The sequence below is a fragment of the Macaca mulatta genome, chromosome 5, assembly GCF_049350105.2.
Source record: "Macaca mulatta isolate MMU2019108-1 chromosome 5, T2T-MMU8v2.0, whole genome shotgun sequence".
Classification (NCBI taxonomy): Eukaryota; Metazoa; Chordata; class Mammalia; order Primates; family Cercopithecidae; genus Macaca; species Macaca mulatta.
In genome coordinates, this window is record NC_133410.1 from 95133824 (window position 1) to 95148629 (window position 14806).

General features: G+C 37.1%; 1 protein-coding gene across 8 annotated transcripts in view; it reads left to right on the forward strand.

Annotated features, from left to right (window-relative positions):
* Positions 1–14806, forward strand: part of ARHGAP24 (Rho GTPase activating protein 24) — a 528054-nt gene that overhangs the window by 339327 nt on the left and 173921 nt on the right. Inside the window, exon 1 of one of the 8 annotated variants that reach the window (XM_015138752.3) lies at positions 12431–12777. The exons of 6 other annotated variants lie outside the window; for them this stretch is intronic. In XM_015138752.3, the coding sequence (XP_014994238.1) occupies positions 12765–12777 (13 nt within the window). In that variant the 5' untranslated portion in view covers positions 12431–12764. Of the gene's footprint in view, positions 1–12430; positions 12778–12801; positions 12823–14806 lie in introns of those variants that run through there. One more of the 8 variants, XM_028848596.2, reaches the window with a different exon arrangement.

Genomic DNA, 14806 nt, shown 5'->3' on the forward strand with positions numbered 1-14806 from the left:
TCCCTATCACTATTTATATTTGATCTAATAAAATGTTATAATATTGGCCACTTACTAGAAGATACTGATATCACGATAGAGTGATATTGAGTTTTCCCAAGTCTTATTTCATAAACCAAGGCCTTTTTTAAAATAAAGATTATTTAATTTAGAATAAAGCTTGGCACATGGAAAATATGCAAATGGTTTAAATGACATTATATCAAGAAGTTTCAACTTTGGCATAAATATGTATGGCAGAGAAGAACAAAAAAGGAATGACACAAAATGATCAAGTAGAATGAATGCAGAAATACAATAATCTCTCTAATAATACAGATAAGGAAACCCCCAGGTGAGTTCACACTGGCTTCACCTGGTTCCACAAAGACCAGTTTATAGACCAGAGGTTCTCTAGGACTGAGCCCTATCTGGGACTCCTGCCCACATGCAAGGGTTGAAATCAACTCCTCAGAGGCCTGTCCACCCGCACCACAGAACATACTTAAAATTGTCTCTCTAGCTCATGCAAAACCATCACACAAGCTAATATTAAAAATACTTATACCCACTCAGTCACTGGTCTATAATTAGTGTTTTTTATTCAGAAATGTGGTGAAGAAGGCAAAGCATTTGACTTCTGAGGTCAAATAGATTCTCTTCATTCTCTTGACCATTTTAGCGTAATTTGAGACCACGTAAATTAAGAAAGAAATGTTCACTACCACAGCAGAGAGTGATTGATTGATCAGCAAAAGGGCTTCAATTAGGTGTCACCTGGTCCTTTTAAATGTGTCCCTCTGCTTCTGATATTGTTGACCACAACAGTCAGGACTTTAGTGAGAAGTTGAAAACTTGTTTTAGATAATATGTATTTTCACTGGAGAGAACAAGGGCTCCACTTTCAAATTTATTCTCTACACTGGGTTCTCTTCCTTCCCAGTGAAATAATCCTCTTTTATTATCTATATCCAGTTAACATTTATTGATTCCCTGTTGTGAGTAGATATGTCTGTTGCATCTGCTATTGCCTGTGACCACTTCCCCATTCTTTTTTTTTTTTTTTTTTTTTGAGACGGAGTCTCGCTCTGTCGCCCAGGCTGGAGTGCAGTGGCCGGATCTCAACTCACTGCAAGCTCCGCCTCCCGGGTTCACGCCATTCTCTTGCCTCAGCCTCCCGAATAGCTGGGACTACAGGCGCCCGCCCCTTTTAGTAGAGACGGAGTTTCACCGTGTTAGCCAGGATGGTCTCGATCTCCTGACCTCGTGATCCGCCCGTCTTGGCCTCCCAAAGTGCTGGTATTACAGGCTTGAGCCACCGCGCCCGGCCTACACTTCTTCATTCTTTGTCTTTGCTTCTCTCCCAAGATGTTACAGCGACAGTCTTCACAACAGATTGCCATTATATTGTTTTGTTCTGTTTTAAACAGAAATGTCATGGGGCTTATGGAGGGAGGTACTTTTCAAAAGATACAACTTTTTTGAGAGCCATAGGTTAGCCAGTTTGAAAAGTTGTGCAGCAGCAAAAGCTGTATGGAAACGCCTACAAATTAAATTTTTACACATCCTTCCTCTATCCTTAGGTTTACGAATAAATATTGGCATATGCTGATGGCCATATGCCTTTATATTGTGTTATTACTTAGAATTGCCTGGCAGTAAAACTCATGGAGTTCATTTAAAAATCAGTGTAATGCCAAATTTATAAAATTTAGTGCAGACTGTCATATAATGACAACTCTTTAGATTCTCAGTTTACATGTCATTTCCACATCCAATATCTGATTGCAATCTCATTTGACAGTTAAGAAAATAGAAACAGAGAGAGGAAAGTGATTTACCCAAGGTTGCTCAGTTGGGGAAATGGCTGGATCTGGCTGACTCACATTCCAGTAATTTTTCCACCTTTGTTGCTGATTCTTGGTGGTAGTTAGGTTTTCCTTGCTTTTCTAATTCTCTTTGTTGAAATGTGCAATGGTAGTAAAAAGAAAAATGAGTAAAGAAAAAATGTATTTAATACAAATTTATTAACATACCATAAGAAAGCTCTTCTATACTGCAGATTTATATTTTTGAAAAATAGACTGGCCAGGCATGGTGGCTCATGCCTGTAATCCCAGCACTTTGGGAGGCCAAGGCGGGCAGATCATCTGAGGTCAGGAGTTCGAGACCAGCCTGGCCAACATGGTGAAACCCCATCTCTACTTAAAATACAAAAAATTAGCTGGGCATAGTGGCACGCACCTGTAATCCAAGCTACTCAGGAGGCTGAGGCAGGAGAATCGCTTAAACCCAGGAGGCGGAGGTTTCAGTGAGCTGAGATCGTGCCAGACTGGGGGACAAGAGCAAGACTTTGTCTTAAAAAAAAAAATAAAAGAAAGAAAAGTAAAAGAAAAATAGACTAGCTTTTTTGTTTGTTTTGTTTTGTTTTGTTTTTTGAGGCGGAGTGTCACTCTGACCCCAGGCTGGAGTGCAATGGCATGATCTCGGCTCACTGCAACCTCTGCCTCCCAGGTTCAAGTGATTCTTCTGCCTCAGCCTCCCAAGTAGTTGGGATTACAGGCACCTGCCACCACACCCAGCTGATTTTTGTATTTTTAGTAGAGACGGGGTTTCACCATGTTGGCCAGTATGGTCTCGATCTCCTGACCTCATGATCTGCCCACCTCGGCCTCCCAAGTGCTGGGATTATAGGCATGAGCCGCTGCACCCGGCCCAAAATAGACTAGCTTTCTTATTTTTTACACAATATGTTTTATTATAGACTTTTATAACTAAAATTCTGCCTTGTGTTTGAATATTATTTTTTAGCATAACCTTTAAACATAAAGAAAATTCTACATAAGAAAGCAAGTTTACATGTGATTACAAACTTGTTTTCACTGTTTTAATGTATTCTGTGTTTTCTAGTTTAAATAATATGGAAATTATGTGGGCATATTGAGCAGTAAGTATTAAAATAACAACTTTAAAATTACTCTTAAAACTATAGCATGTAGGCCAAGTATAGTGGCTCACACCTGTAATCCCAGAACTTTGGGAGGCTGAGGCAGGTGGATCACCTGATGTCAAGAGTTCGAGACCAGCCTGGCCAACATGGTGAAACCTAATCTCTACTAAAAAATACAAAAATTTCCTAGACATGGTGGCAGGTGCCTGTAATCACAGCTACTTGAGAGCCTGAGGCAGAAGAATTGCTTGAACCCAGGAGGCGGAGGTTGCAGTGAGCTGAGATCATGCCATTGCACTCCAGCCTGGCTGACAGAGTGAAACTCTGTCTCAAATAAATAAATAAATAAATAAAAAGTAAATATAGCATGTAAAATATGAATAATAGAGAATCCAGAAAAAATGTCACACACCTACAACCATCTAATCTTTGACACAGTCAACAAAAACAAGCAATGGGGAAAGGACTCTCTATCAATAAATGGTAATGGGATAACTGGCTAGCCATATGCAGGGATTGAAACTGAACTCCTTCCTTACGCTATATACAAAAATCAACTCAAAATGGATTAAAGACTTAAATTTTAAACCTAAAACTATACCATCCCTGAAACACAAGCTAGGAAATACCATTCTGGATATAGGACCTCACCAAGATTTCATGACAAAGATGCCAAAGCAATTGCAACAAAACCCAAAAATTGCCCAATGGAATCTAATTAAACTAAAGGACTTCTGCATGGGAAAATAAACTGTCACCAGAGTAAACAGACCACCTGCAGAATGGGTAAAAATATTTGCAAACTATACATTCAAAAAGAGTTGAATATCCAGAATCTGTATGAAACTCAAACAAATCAACAAGTAAAAAACAGCAACAACATTAAAAAGTGGGCAAACACATGAACAGACATTTTTCAAAAGAAGACATATACATGGCCAATAAGTATATGAAAAAAATGCTCAATATCACTACTCATTAGAGAAATGCAAATCAAATCTACAATGAGATACTATCTCACACCAGTCAGAATGGCTACTACTAAAAAGTAAAAAAATAACAGATGTTGGCAAGGTTGTGGAGAAAAGCGAACTCCGATACACTGCTGATGGGGAATGTAGATTAGTTCAGCCATCGATACGGTTTGGATCTATGTCCAGACCAAGTGTTAGGTCAAATTGTAATCCCCAGTGTTTCAGGCGGGGCCTGGTGGGAAGTGATTGGATCATGTGGGCAGATTTTCCTCTTGCTGCTGTTCTTGTGATAGTGAGTGAGTTCTTGTGAGATCTAGTCATTCTAAAGTGTGAGGCACCTTCTCACCCCTCTATCTTGCTTTTGCTGTGACCATGTAAGACATGGCTGCTTCCCCTTAGCCTTCCAACATGACTTTTTCATTTGGCATTTTTTCAAAGAACTCAAAAGTAGAATTGCCATTAGCCCTGGCAATTCCATTATTGGGTATGTACCCAAAGGAATATAAATTGTTCTATTATAAAGATACATGCATGCATATGTTCATCACAGCACCATCCACAATAGCATAGATATGGAATCAACCTAAATGCCTATCAGCAGTAGACTGGAGAAAATGTGATACATATTTGCTGTGGAATACTATGCAATTGTGAAAAAGAGCAGGATCACATCCTTTGCAGCAACATGGATGGAGCTGGAGGCCATTATCCTTAGCAAACTAAGACAGGACAGAAAACCAAATACCACATGCTCTCACTTATAAGTGAGAGCTAAACATTGAGTACATATGGACACAAAGAAGGGAACAACAGGCACTAGGCCCTACTTGAGGATGAAAGGAGGGAGCAGGGTGAGGATGTAACTAACTACTAGGTTTTATACTTATTACTTAGATGGTGAAATAATCTGTACACCAAGCCCCCATGAGATGTGATTTACCTATACAACAAATGCATATGTACCCCTGAATCTAAAGTAAAAGTTAAAATATACGTATTTGCTCAATAATAATAATTTTAAAAGAAACTGAAATACAGTGACACTGAGGAGTTTGGCCAACACTCACCACGATGAATTGTTCTTCAACTTTTGAGAGACAAAGAAGAATAGACTTTTTGATCTACTGATTCATTTTTCTAGAAATTTGTTCTAAAAGATCTTAAAAAAGAAATCTGTAGAAAACTTTGTAGTAGCATAAAAGTATAATTTTACTAACAAAACTGGAAACAAATATGTGCTTTCAAATAAAGTTTAAGTAAGCAGTATCATATTAATTCAAAAAATATTATGCAAGCATTGAAAATAACAATATATAAATATTTTATTTTACAGTTTACCTACTGTTTTATATCTCATTTAAAGATTGGAGATATAAGTATAAATGCTTATAAAATATTCTAAGTGAAATAATAAATCAAAAATTTATAGTAAAAATGCTTATAAAATATTCTAAGTAAAATAATCAAAAATGTATATATGTACTATGACTACAACCACATAAAGCTCTACACATGAAAAATATTGGAATAGACATATGTATACATTTATATTTGTATGCAGATAAATAGGCATACTGTACAGGTGATGAACCTGTAGATATAATTTTCTTTAATATTAAGATCTTTTTTTCTTTTCTTTTTTTTTTTGGAAACGGAGTTTCTCTCTTGTTACCCAGGCTGGAGTGCAATGGTGCAACCTCGGCTCACCGCAACCTCCGCCTCCCAGGTTCAAGCAAGTTTCCCGCCTCAGTCTCCCGTGTAGCTGGATTACAGGCATGCAGTACCACGCCCAGCTAATTTTGTATTGTTAGTAGAGACGGGGTTTTGCCATGTTGAGGCAGGTCTCAAACTCCTGACCTCAGGTAATCTGCCTGCCTCGGCCTTCCAGAGTGCTGGGATTACAGGCATGAGCCACCCTGCCCAGCCAATAGTAAGATCTTTAAGTTTAAATAGAAACTTGTTTTCATAGTAAATTCCTAAATTTTGAACAGATATGATCATTACCTTGAGTAGATTAAAGTTGAAAAAGTTGTCTTTTTAATGATAAAATATAATCCATAAAACAAATATTTTACTCTTATTATTATGATTATTCTGAGATAGGGTCTTGCTCTGTTTCCCAGGCTGGAGTGCAGTGGCATAGTCATAGCTCACTGCAGCCTCAAACTCCTGGGCTCAAGTGATCCCCCTGCCTCAGTCTTTTGGGTAGCCTCTAGACTGCAAGCACATGGCATCATGCCTGTTTAATTTTTAAAAAATATTTTGTAGAAAAAATATCTCACTATATTACCCATGCCCATGCCAGTCTTGAACTATTGGCCTCAAATGATCCTCCTGCTTTATCGTCTTAAAGTGATGGGATTACATGCATGAGTCACCATGCCCAGCCTATTATTTTTATATGAAGGCATAAATTATTAATTTTTAATTACTTTTTAAATCAACCAAGATGAGATTTAGAATAATATCAGATCATTACATAAAAATATAATTTAAGTGTATTCAAACTTTATTCGACTTCCAAAAGTAACTTGAATGATAACACTATTCCAGTTAAAGAGTAGGAATAATGCAAACCTATGCATTATTTTGGTTACAGGCCAAACCGAAGATAAAACATATGTAAAAGTATTTACTGTTTTTCTTAAGAGAGTTTATTGGTGATTGTTGTTTTGAAAAATATTACGTGTTTATATTTTTGAGCCTCTAGCTCAATAGTATCTGAGGAGCATAGTGAACTTCCAATTTCATTTCTGTTGACTTTCTAGTTAAAGAATAAATCTCTTTCCTTTGAAACATAGCCTTGTTCAGTGGATGGAGCATTTTCTCCATATATGCATGTTAGGAAAATTTGCTTCAATTTAAAAAGGAAACACATAGCTATGACTTAAGTATTAAAAAGTGAAATGTTCAATTAATGTGGATTTGGTCTTTCTGTTTTTACAGTCCCTCAAATGTTATTTCAACAAACCAACAAATAAGTAGCAGATAAATGAATTTTAGGCGGAATCCAAATATTCTGACTCGGCTTAAGACTTCTGTACTGAAGACTCTGTTCCCAAGATTTACATTGAGGACCCAAGTCTGCCATTTAATTAACAGGCTGATGTTTGTTTATTTTTTGTAATGCTGAATTATTTACCAGCTGTCTCCTGGTTATGTCAGAAAGATGTAAAGAATGAAAACAAAAATACAAATAAGACACAGGTAACATCAGCCATGTAATCTCTCCCCATGCACCCTGCTCACCTCCAAACCAATCTATGTTATTATTACAGAGGAGATCTCTCTGAAATATGCGTTCATGCAATATAATATTTTAGAAGACAATACATTTTCTTGATCATACATGTGTTGTTAGTTCACCATTTCCTTTTAAGAAATAAGCAGTTACCCCCAGACAATGATTATACGTTCATGAATGTATGTCATGCTGTTTATATTTACACCATATCTATTCTCTTTATATTTGAATTTATATGCACTTGCTCCTGCACACACATACACATACCTGCCATATTCCCTGTATCACTTTTTTATATTTTAAAAATCAGTGAAGTCCAAAGTACACTATATTTTCTTTATATTATAGTACAGCAGCATCTAGAATTTTGTTATGTGTACCCATGAATATTTTTAATGCCGATGATGAGAGTAATGGTAATAACATGTCTGAAAACTGAAATTTTTTTCACTTGCAGTGATTATAAGCATGACAAATTAACTTTGTCAAAAAAATTCAAAAATATTTTTATTATGAACTAGAGAGTTACTATTTTCTCTTTTCTCTTTCTTTCTTTCTTTCTTTTTTTCTCTTTCTTTCCCCTTCCTTCCTTCCTTCCTTCCTTCCTTCCTTCCTTCCTTCCTTCCTTCCTTCCTTCCTTCTTTCACTACATTGTAGTAATGGTCATTGAAGAACATTTAGAAAATGCTAAAAGATCAGGAAGAAAATAAAACTGCTGTAATTTCACTACCTAGAGATAAAAAATATTAACATTGTAGTGCATATTTTCAGATTTTTCTATATATTGAATATTTATTACAAAATTCAGATCACATTGTACCCACTATTTTCTAATATGCCTTACTCAGTAATGTATCATAAAATATCTTATGAAAATCCTAGCACAGTCCTCTAATTTCAGTGTGATTGCATCATGACATATGGATATACATTTAGTCTTTTAAGAACTAGGGGCATTGACACTAATGCTTTTGAAGGTTTTTCCCTCAAGGATTCAGTTGGTGGAAACAGGAGCACCCATGTTCCCATGTGTCCCAGGCTTACTGAAGGAACCTCACATGCAGTGTTTTGATGGAACAGCAGCTGACACTGTTATTACTCATCTCAGGCAGCTGGGTGACTGATGGCCTTTGCTGGCCATGAGCCACCTGACTAAAATGGTTTATACTTTAGGTGTGTGTGTTTGGGGAGGGGGTACAATTATAGTACAAGGCTGTATTTTTACAAAGATTTCAAATATGTTCAATGACCTTGTTTGTACATCTTAAAGCTTTAAGGGCCCAGGAATTCCTTCTCCAGAGTTCACAAAGGGATAATCTTCAGGTTCCTCCCTTCCTTCCTTCCTTCCTTCCTTCCTTCCTTCCTTCCTTCCTTCCTTCCTTCCTTCCCTGCCTCCCTCCCTCCCTCTCTCCCCTCCCTCCTCCCCTCCCCTCCCTCCCTCCCTCCCCTCCCTCCTCCCCTCCCCTCCCCTCCCCTCCCCTCCCCTCCTCTCCCCTCCCCTCCTCTCCCCTCCCCTCCCCTTCCCTCCCCTTCTCTTCCCTTCCCTTCCCTTCCCTTCCCTTCCCTTCCCTTTCGTTCTTCTTTTTCTTTTTCTGAAACCACTTGAATGTATTTAGGAAATTTTGAATGAAAGCAAGACATTGGTTCTTTTTATTTTAAGATAGAAAAGGCATTAAGAAGTACATCTTTCCCATCTAGAAAAATATTACCATCGAGCAAAAAAACACAATTATATTTAGAAATACAGCAAATTATACTGCTCAGAAAGTGTTTAATTTCATGGTTTTAACTCTATACCTGTGCCACATTTTCTAGAATAGGTTAAAAGGTCTCACACAGATTATCTTTAAACATCCACATAAGATGGCATAAGATGGTTGCTAAAAGCTTTCACATTTTGGATTACTTTCATTTTTATGCCTAAATGACTTTCAGTGTTTCGACAGTATTTGCTCTTCACAGCTTATAAGTATTATCATTTGGAGTTGTTTCTAAGGCCTAAATAAAAAAGCCAAATGGAAGGGAGTGGCAGGGGAAATGTGTTAGAAAAATACTTGTCTTCATTAGTAGACACAACTAGAAACAACCCCATCTAATTCATCCATGAACCCAGTTCTACCCTAAGTGGAAAGACTACAAGGATTTCAGGCCAGACCTTCATGAGTATCTGTTTGAAATGAAACACTGCCTCTAGGAAACACCAGGCAGGTAGCATGAACCAAATAGAAAACCAAAACATCTTATTTATACTCCTCACTGATTGCAAATGTTGACCGATTCTTCTGGATGCTTTCTTCTTCATACTTATAAACTTCAGTGCAAGTATCTTTTCCATATATGATTCTAAGATCGGGATCTTAAAATCCAAGAGAAAAAAAAAATGGAGGTTCAGAGACAAAGGGAGGAAGCAATGTGCTCTTATTTTCTGCCGTGTTAATTACACTAGGGCAATACTAGCAGTAGTGTTTGAGTAACTAAATACCCAGCCAGGTTGGTGGCTCATGCCTGTAATCCCAGCACTTTGGGAAGCCAAGATGGTTGGATCACCTCAGGTCAGGAGTTCAAGACCAGTCTTGGCAACATGGAGAAACCCTGTCTCTACTAAAAATATAAAAATTAGCCAGGTGTGGTGGCATGTTCCTGTAATCCCAGCTAATAGGGAGGCTAAGGTAAGAGAATAGCTTGAACCTGGGAGGCGGAGGTTACAGTGAGCCAAGATCATGCCACTGCACTCCAGCCTGGGCAACAGAGCAAGATTTCGTCTCAAAAAAAAAAAAAAAAAAAAAAAAAAAAGAAAGAAAAATAAAGAAAAGAAATAACTTAGTGGGACAGTATAATAATTTGAAGAAAGTGCCTAAAACTCTGTTTCCACTTTTATTGTTTTTCAATTGAGATATCTGAATAATTGAAAACTGACTTCAGATACGATTTAAACATTTCTCTTACAGCTGGGAATGACACTTACTTAAAGGGTAGAACAGAGACACGTACATGTAGCCCTGCAGTTCAGACTCTGCCTCTAGCTTTCCAATAAAATTGGTTGAAAGAACCTGCCAATTGATTAACATCCTCAAACCCAGGAGACTGAAAATTATGGCTACTATACTATATTCCACACTACAGTTGAAAAAAAGTCTTCTGCGACATCGAAGTTCAAGAGATTGCCTTGTTTCCTTAAGAGCATTGTTAAAGGTCTGATAATTTAAGAAAATTAAGATAAAATAATGCATTATGTGTATGTTAGAAAAACCAGAGTAATAGTCTACTGTACAGAAAGACTTCTGAACTTGCTTCTTCAATTGAAAAACAAGCAGGACCCAAGTTAAAAAATAAGTATTGGCACTAGTAATAAAAATTGATTTTTCCTTTCTGCATCCTGCAATGAATTCATTGTTAAAAAAAAATCAAAACTCATTTTTTAAAAAATCTCTGGACTCTTTGTAAAAGTTAACTTGCCTAGTCTTTTCTGAGTGACTTGTATTCTTGCCTTCTCTATTATCACTGTATAAAAACCACACTTTCTTTCCTTTCTTTTTCTGAGAAAGCTGTAAGCTAACTAATTTACTCAGACTGTGGAACTCTAGACCACGCAGATCTTGATCGTAATTCTAACTTCACCACTGACCTTTAACAATGTACAGGCTAATTATGATTATCTGTAAAATAAGAATAACAGGTATCTCCTAGGATTATTATGAGAACTGAGATAATATACCTAAAGTTCCCAGCTCCTAGCCCTGTGTATCTCATAAGACAGGTGGCCACATTTTTAGTTCCTTTCCTGTTCTCCACCTGTCTCCCTCCCCTGATCCCCGCCCCCCTCCACAACTTAACCTCTAAAAAATGCATACGTAATTGTAGGGAAATTAGCATGTATGCCCAGATGCATTTGTTACTGAATTAACTCAGCAGTGAACTTGGCATTCCATAGCTAACCTTTCCCCTTCATTAATCCTCTTCTCCAGCCCCCTCAGACACAGGAGTACAACAGGACGCCAGGCGAACTATGTAACCAACCATGCATGTGAGCATTTTCTACCAGAATTTCGACTAGTCTTGTTCTGCCTCAAACACTAGACGGGGCTCATGCTGCTCACAATTAACTGACTCTGGCCATGTGGTGGCTGCCCTCAAGATCTACCACAAAGAGAACAGCAGTTCAATAAAATCTCGAACTCTATTTATAGGCCACTTGAAACAAGCAGTTTCCTTGAAGCCCAAGAAGCCCTCCTTGAGAATGCAGCAAGTAATTTACTAGCCCCAGTACTCACTGGGGAAATAAGAGGGCCGAAATGCAGCAAGTGCATTTTTTCAAGTACTGCACATATAGAAAGCATTTTGTCCTACACTCTGTCCCATTTTACCCTCATATTACCAACCAAGGAAGTAGACAAAACAGGCACTAGTAACAAATCCCTGTTTTATAGATTACAAAACTGATGCCTAGGAGGTTAAATTGCTAATGAACAGTGGTGATTGGACAAGGAGGCTAAAACAAAGTCTAAAGGGTGAGAATAATCTCTTGCTCATGCAATCAATCTACAATTCAGTAAGTCATTATTTACCTATTAAAAATATATACAACTAAGAAGAAATGTTTCGGAAGGCACTTGCAAGATTAAAAATTGTTCCCTCTCCACTTCTAAGAAAATCAAAATATGAGAAATAAAAACTTAGAGAGACTCTACAGGGAAACATTTATTAACATGTTTGCTTCTATTTATAATATATACATTCAGAGTGATTATATTTTTGGCAAGAAATGCCTTCTTAAAGACCCTCAAAATTAAAATGTGCGTAATCGAGGCTAATTTTGAAAAAGATGATAGGAATTTTTATGAGAAATTTAAATTGATTCTGTCAGTCAGCTCTGAAATAAATATATCTTTACTATTTTTTTTAATATGGGAGTTTGCATAATTCCAGTATGTATGCAAAACACAAGACTTTTTAATATGAGTTTATGGGCCAGAAATCATTTTGCTCTTAGAATTAATTTGATTTCGGCAAATACTCTGATTTTCTAACATACTTCTTTAAGCCCTGTTACCTGGAAACCTGAAAAAAATAAACAACTTTTTGGCTTGAGAGGGATGTCTGGGCAATTAGAATAGCTACACGGAAGTCTGCACGTGTGTGTGTGTGTGTGTGTGTGTGTGTGTGTCTGTTTAGAGAAAGAGAGAGAGAGATTATTGCTTAAACAATGCCCCTAGGTTGGTTGCTTGGCTTAGTGCCATTTGGGATTCTCAGATTTTATTGTCCCAGCTCTGATTTACAGAGTTCAGAATCTCGAAAGGCAAGGCGTCTGGAGTTTAGGGTCTTTCCACGACAGCCCCTCCTCTTCCCTGTACACTCCTTTTGCTTGTGGTCACCTTGTGGTGACCTTTCAGGACTCAGCGTTTTTACCTGAGCTCAGTAGCTGGGGAGCCCACTAGTGCTGGGGAGCAAGCCGTGGTTTCCATTCCTGGGTGATGGAGTCATGGGAGAAACTGCAGTGAGCAAGCACAGTAGGACCTGAGTTGGGCTCGAATGTGCTTTAAGCGGCTCAGGACAGAGCAGCTGCTCTGTCTCCCAGCTTGCAAGTGCAGCCTGCATTTGTCACTGACCACTGAAGTGTATGTTTGTGCAAGGTGAGAGCTGGGTGCTTTGTTCTTAATTTGGAGACAGATTGCCAGGTATTGTTGTTGATTGTGTTTAATAATTTGGGGATATTTATATCACCACCAATTCAGGACCTAGACTGTGTGCGGTTTTATTTATACCCTTGTTTTCCGTCATGATCCATTCAGCTCTCCACCGTGTCTACATTGTGGCAACAGACTGGATATAGTGCTGTTCTTCCACGCTGAAATGTGATCATTATAGTGCAGTGTTTCTTGGATTCTTTCTTTAATCGCTGCTGCCACATGATGTATCTGTTCATATACAGAATTCCAGTGCTAATTTGAAGGCATATAAAAACTGCTTCCGATAAAAATCTAAATTGCTATATTTGTTTAGTGCTTGCTGTGGTGTATTCTTTGCTTTACCCATTTTAGTGGTTGAAACTTTGAGAGAGTAGAGTGCCTTAGGATTTGATCTGATGACAAAAGCAGTGGGAGTTTTCTGTGTAATTGCTTGTCAAAATGAAAACTTCTACTTGGCCATTTGTGTGTGTCTGCGTATGTTATTTTATTTATTTTTTTTTAAAAAAGAGCCAAAAGAAAACCAAATAATATGTGCTATCTTTTGATGTACTTACAATTAACTTAATCAACCTATACAGGTTTTGTTATCAGCATATTTGAATTTTGTAGCCTTACAGGACAATACAACTGCTATGTGAGCTTGTAAAAGTACATGGGAACACAGAGTATTACTCACTATGAGTCTGTTACAATAGGAATTAAAATCATGCTCTTGGGTTAACAGACCTTAATGGTGGGTCAGTTTTGTATGTTGGCTACTTAAGTGAACCCATAAACTATATAAAGGAGATACTTTTTAAATATCTAAATAAATATACAGGAGGTTTATATTCCTGAGACTCATATTTGAGAAAAGGGGGAAGTATAGGAATTTGGTACTGCGTAAGTAGAAGAAGAAAAAGAATATCAGATTTTAAAATGAAAAAGAAGACAATACATTAAAATGAGGAATAATTATGAGGGAATACCAAAAAATTACTCTAACTGCTCAAATTTTTATGTCTAATGAAAGAACAATAGCATACTTAAAAAATTTAGAGTCAGCAGAAATGAAGCCAAGAACAAGAATTCTTAATAAAACATGTCAACCTGTGGAATGTACTTGTCAGTTTTAATTAATTTGAATTCTGTTGCTGAGATTAATAAAATGAGAAGGAAAAAAGGAAATTTAAAATTTTTATTTAAAATTTATCTCTATTTTGATAGACTTTAAAAACTAATAAAGTAAAATAAATTTTATTAAAAGGCAATGAACATTAAAATTATTCAAAACAATTAACAAAGAACATATAATATCAAAATTATCTGTCCCACTTTTAAAGTATGTCAGTTTTGAAAGAAGATTCTAATACTGTAAACTAGATCGTCACCTGTTCCTACATGCATGTGGAATGCCAAGTTCCTGAGACACTCTCTTCATGGTTTCTTGCTTTCAGACTCTATATAAGAGCACTGTGGTATGCTGAGCAGAAACACCTGACTCTAACACTGTAATGCTTTCTATGCGAGTTAAGAAAAAGTTTCATTTCACAGATGTGGAACTTGTGGTGTACAAAGAATTAATGATTGGTGTTTCTATATGGGAACCTGTACTATGTTGGCTTTTCATGATCTAAAATTTGGCTGCTTCTTGAAAAGAGTTTAACATGACTGTCACCATGACTGAAAAGATGTACAGGAAGGCCTCATATAACTGTTTTATCAACACAAGAGTATTCATCCCTCTATGAGGACTACAGTCTTCTATGTTCAAATGTGGCATCCATGTGAACCCATGGTCAGCTTCTATGTTGAAATGCTGGAAAATTAGTCACCTATTTGATGAATAATAATCAGTGTATACAACCAAGAAAAGCCTTTAATAGTGTGTGTGTTTATTCTTTAGATAACTAGCTTACCTCAACATGCAAAGAGATTTAAAAAGGTTTAGAGATTATAGGTATTGACCTCAGAGCACATGCCAGTCTGTTCA